This window comes from Austrofundulus limnaeus, unplaced genomic scaffold (genome assembly GCF_001266775.1).
Source record: "Austrofundulus limnaeus strain Quisiro unplaced genomic scaffold, Austrofundulus_limnaeus-1.0 Scaffold272, whole genome shotgun sequence".
NCBI classification, from domain to species: domain Eukaryota; kingdom Metazoa; phylum Chordata; class Actinopteri; order Cyprinodontiformes; family Rivulidae; genus Austrofundulus; species Austrofundulus limnaeus.
Window position 1 is genome coordinate 704,362 of NW_013952674.1, and position 5,389 is coordinate 709,750.

Sequence of the window (5,389 nt, forward strand, 5' to 3'; positions counted from 1 at the left end):
TGTGTGTGTGTGTGTGTGTGTGTGTGTGTGTGTGTGTGTGTGTGTGTGTGTGTGTTCGTTCTTTTAAACCAATTTAGAACCTGGTAAAGACCAGATAAGTTTTATCGTGTCCTGAAAACCCTAGAGATGGATGGGGGTCGACTTGCTATTTGCCATGACTGTTTTCGATCAAGAGAAGCGTGTTTCCTGATACACACAGGGGCGGAGCCAGGGCAGACAAATCTTTGGCCACCCTGCTGCACACACCCCTTCCACAGTGAAACAACATTTAGGGTGTAATAATCCTCCTGCACAGTTGGTGGCAGTGTTTAACAGTTTGAAACATCACCAAACTCAAAGACGTGATTGTTTTCTTTATATACCGAACATTTGCCTTTGTAATCTGACTTATGGTGACAAATGTTTTTTTTCCCCACCATATCACAGTGTCATTTTATGTTATGAAGGCTACATGATGCTCTGCCCCTTTTGGTTAGGAGTAGACAAAAGAAAAAGTGAAATGCCCCTTTAAATTCACTGTTGGTGCTTATCAATATTGTTCCTGTTCATTGGTTAAAGTTATTAATATTAGTTTTAAACATGTAGTTGAAGGTCATCATTATTTGACACAATGACATGCATTAAAATTAAAAATAAATCAATAAATAATATAAAAGTAAAAAACACCCCTAAAGTCATTAGATATGATAAATTGTGTCACATTAATTAACCTTATCTCAGCTGTAGCAGTGAGTTTAAAAGCAGGATAATGAAACTAGTTAAATGAAGAATCTGTCTCTGAAATAATTATTAAATCAAGTGTTTATTTAGGTAGGTAAATGTATGTTAAACAACCTGGTAAAATACACCAGAATGGTGGAAAGGGCATCTATTTCGTTCAAAATTTTCTAGGGGAGGTCCCCCAGACCCCCCCCCCCCCAACAGTGTGTTCCCACACTTTTAAAATGGTTCTGACACCCATGTTTATAAGGTAGTCACTGCCTGTATAAGGACATGAGAAAATGACAAAAACACAAAGATCTGCAGAAACTTTCAGGTAAAAAAATTATGTAATTTTCCTGGCCACCCCTGTGTGAGTAGTGGTCCCAGTCTGGCCACCTGTGTGAGTAGTGGTCCCAGTCTGGCCACCTGTGTGAGTAGTGGTCCCAGTCTGGCCCCCCCTGAGAAAAATGTCTGGCTCCGCCACTGGATACACACCTGTGTTTTAACATGTCACACTGTACGTACATCTGTCTTCAACATGTCCACATGGCACGAGCGAGTGTTAAATGTACCGATGAAGCTCGTGTGAGTATGAATGGACCAGCGGCAGGCAGTAGGGGGTTGCCATGAGAAATTACCCCCATGGACTGCAGCGTAGAGGCTGTAATTCTCCGAGGTAATCACAGGGAATAATGGCAACAGTGGGACACCCGAGATTCTAATCACTATAATCAGAAGCATTGGCTTATGGGCTCAAACGCCTGCCTCGCTATCTGCCGCGCGATGAAGCCGGTTCGGCTCGGCTCGTTCGGCTGCTGCAGCATGATCAAATGATTGACCAGTTTTCTCTTTCCGTTTCCTCCCTCTCCTGTCCTTTCTAGTCCTCCATTGTGGTCGGAGAATCCCCTCTACAGAAAGAACGGAGGACTTCTCCTACAAGGTACTGTTTCACCTGCGCAAGTCTTTTTCTTTCTTTCTTTCTTTCTTTCTTTCTTTCTTTCTTTCTTTCTTTCTTTCTTTCTTTCTTTCTTTCTTTCTTTCTTTCTNGAGCGCACAGAAAACCTCGGAACCGGGCTCCTCCTCGTTTGTTGTGCTGGTTTTGGTTTACTTTTTCTGTTTGTTTGTTTTTTCACCGAAAAAATAAAAAAAATAAATTTTATATTCCTGTAATGACCGAGTGTTTCGTAATTCTAGAGGAGAAAAAAAACGAGGCTTGTTAAGGCAGGAAAGGAGCCGCGCGTAAAAGGAAAGAAAAAAAAAGTTGCTTTGGAGCAGTGGATCCAGCGGCCCTGCTAGCTTTAGACTTTTATTTTTTTATTATCAGTATTATTATTCCCTCATCTCTCCGCGGGGGTCAACGCGACTGGGAGCCGGTGTGAATCTGGAGGAATGACAGAAAAGTAGAGCCATGGAGGCGGACAGCGCGTCGGACGTGGAGAACAAAGGGACGGCCGGTGAGAACGCGGCGGTCGGAGCGTCGCCTCCTGGATTTTCACCCACTTCAGACWCAGAGGTGCACGTTCTCCCCTTCCCTGGTTTCCTCTCCTGTCTGTGGTCCACCTCCCTTCATTCCCTATTTTTTCTTTGCGCTTTGGCCCTGGGACTCTTTTAAAAATCCCCCCCCCCCTTCCTCCCTCCCTCCCCTCCTCCATCCTCCCTTCGACCTCCTCCCTGGTGGGTGGACGGCAGTTTAAATGGACATTCAATCCCAATCAGRGAGCACTCCAGGAGCTCGCCGGGACCGCCAAGCCCTAAATAGAGGGGGAAATGGATACATTAGGCGTCTGCGGCGAGAGCCTCCATCACTGCTAATAATGGCGTCGTAATGGTCAAGGAGCCGAGGTTGCAGGGAGAACGCCTGGAAACCTGGACTCCCCGCAGACACGCACAATCTGAGCGATGCGTCTGGACGGACGCACAGATGGGCCGACTCGGATTTTTCTYCTTAATGTGTTTTTGAAAGAACGGTCAGGTGTGACGTTTAGAGGCAGAAGGGAGAAAGAAAGTTGTGACAGACAGCCAGAGGCAAAGACAAGGCATGGGTCGGAGGTGGTGATTGTGTGTGTGGAGGAGGAGCTGTTAGGACCCTCAGTTATTACTTCCATCTCCCACTCCCAGAGCTTTCACAGCTGCTCTGCTCTTAGCTGATGGGGGCTGAAATCTGCCTCTTCCTGTCACCAAGCAGCAGCTCTCAGAAGAAACACGAGAATAATGGCCGAGAGACGAGTCCTCGCCTCAACCCGTCAGCCCACCTCCACAGGCACCAGCGTTCATCACTCAGTGGGTCAGAACCTCAGAGGCTCTGGTTGGCCCAAGTGGTCATCTTTTTAACATCTAAAGAGAAAACTTTTGCCTTTGAAGTAGTTTGTGGAAACCCGTCGGACACAAAAGAGTATAAACAAGAGACGAAAACAAACTGCCAGGTGTTCAGTGTTGAACAGCTAATATTTATATTCTAGTTAGAAACTTGGCTTAAAGTTAAAATCAACCTGGTTCAAGATGGCCTCTAAATAGTTAGCTTATCAAGGAAACATGAGTTTTACAGATATTGAGCTCAAATTTGGTGTGATGGTAGCTGAGTCATTTACAGCAGGTACTGTAATTGTTTCACATTTTTAAACTTATTAGCTTAAAACTTGGGGACTACCTGTTGGTGTCGACCTTTTTTGTCACTTTGCAGAATGTCTCATGAAACCATGAGCCGGTTTTATTAGTAATCAGTGGTCGTACCTCTACAGCTGATTAACTTCAATATGGCCGCCACAGCTAATTGACCCTAGCAAACCCCAAAACTGCTATAACTCAGCTTTACATATATTCACCTACAATTATTTTATGGTAGTAGCTCAGACTGATCCCCAAAGCAGTTTTTTGTTAAAATCTTTGCTTTTAAAGGGGACCAAGTATGCAAAATTCACTTTTTTCAGTTTTTTTTTTACTTACATTTGGGTCTGTACTGCTTCTAAAAACGGTACAAGCACCAAAAAAAATGCAGTCAGAGGTATTTTTACTATAAGTAATTTATTTTTTTTCTGTGTCTTGAAATGACCTGTTTTCAAACACCGCTACTTGTGATGTCGCACTCCAGCCCACCCCAACCTGAGCCCAGCTCGGCTCCTGTAACCCAAGCAGAGACTCCGCCCACTTCTTCACGGGACGGTTCTGCTGTTTTTAGAACGGTCACGGAGAACAGAGATGTGTGGATTAATTGTATTTTTATTTAATTTTGTTTTTATTTTTGATGGCAATGTTCTAGCAATATTAAAGAAAGTTTTTGTAAATAATTTCACCATGAACTACTTTGGAAAAATAGTACTTTCTACTGAAAAGAAACTGAAAGTAAACTTCTGGCGGGGGGCGGAGCTAATGTAAACAAAAGTTGGGAGGGGTTTTCCATAGCAACTTATGCAAAGCAGCAGGATCTGTGGTGAAATTTCATTATCTGAGATTAATTTTGTCAATTAAATCAAATGAACATATTTTGTAGAGCCCACAGATGGATCCTAACTTGTTCTAGGACCCCCATATTAAGTCTCCTTTAACTATTTGAGTCAAATCTGTCTGTTGGCAAAATATCTCATGAACAACTGGCCAGATTTTAATTAAACTCTTGAAACATTGACTGATCCACATTTACATATTAACTTTTGACGTCTGTTCAGCTTAAGATGGCCTCCATAACTAAATACCGGTAATCTTAGCCAACACAATAATATCAGTTTTACAGATTTTAAGGTAAAGATTGATGTGGAAGTAGCAGAGCATCTTTCACAACACATACTCTGAGCACTAATAGATGTCACAATATCACATTAAATTATTTCAAGGTTTGACCAAAATTTCTCATCAGAAGATACTGTAGATCTTAATTTACAACTCTAAAGGTGGGGTCTTTAATTTTTCATTATTTTGGGGGGAAATGATCGAAYAAAACAAGGTTAGAGGAACAAATCTGTCAATCCTGAAAAGTTTTTAGCTGCAGGGAAGGAAAATCAGCTTGTTTAAAAGCTTTATTAAGTCCCAGTAATCACGTGTTGCTCTTTATTTTGTCTTCCCCGCTGCAAGTTACAGCACGTCAGTCAGCCGAGCACCTCCACGCTCAGGCTGAGTGTCAGATAGACGAGCCGGTTAGCCGTCCAGTTAAACTGCCAGCAACTTCATCCCACCAGCAATTCAGCCTGTCAGCCAGGCAGTCAGTCAGACAGCATTAGTATGCATCCTGCCCTCAGAGTCTGCTCTCAGTTTAACACACGGCAGTTGAGAAGGCAAAAAAAGAGAGGAGAAAAAAAACACAGCGAGAGGCCACTTTCAAATGGTTGGATTCTGCGAGATCTGCTGGGAGTGACCTATGAACCCTGCGAGTGTCGGTGAGCTGAGGGAGCCACGCTGCTCCTCTGCCGGCCACGAGGAACTTATTTAAGAGAGCAGAGGAGGCCGAGGCSGGGAGGTGGGGCAGGAGGGCTTCTCTCGTCCTGAAAACAGGCGGGGCAACGGTCAACGTGGCAGGAAGGCAGAGCATCTGACCTCTAAAAGAACAAAAAGACAAACTTTTTTTTTCTCCAGGAAAACAGCACAGATGCAGACAGATACCAGCTCTTTTCTCTTCATTCATATTTTCATTTTTGCCCCCGTGTGTGTGTGTGTGTGTGTGTGTGTGTGTGTGTGTGTGTGTGTGTGTGTGTGTGTG

General features: G+C 43.7%; 1 protein-coding gene across 2 annotated transcripts in view; it reads left to right on the top strand.

The window, feature by feature from the left end:
• ches1 (checkpoint suppressor 1) overlaps nt 1-5,389 on the top strand; it is a 109,016-nt gene that overhangs the window by 89,760 nt on the left and 13,867 nt on the right. For both annotated transcript variants that reach the window (XM_014020917.1, XM_014020918.1), the window contains one exon: nt 1,584-1,642. In XM_014020917.1, the coding sequence (XP_013876371.1) occupies nt 1,584-1,642 (59 nt within the window). The remainder of the gene's footprint in view (nt 1-1,583; nt 1,643-5,389) is intronic.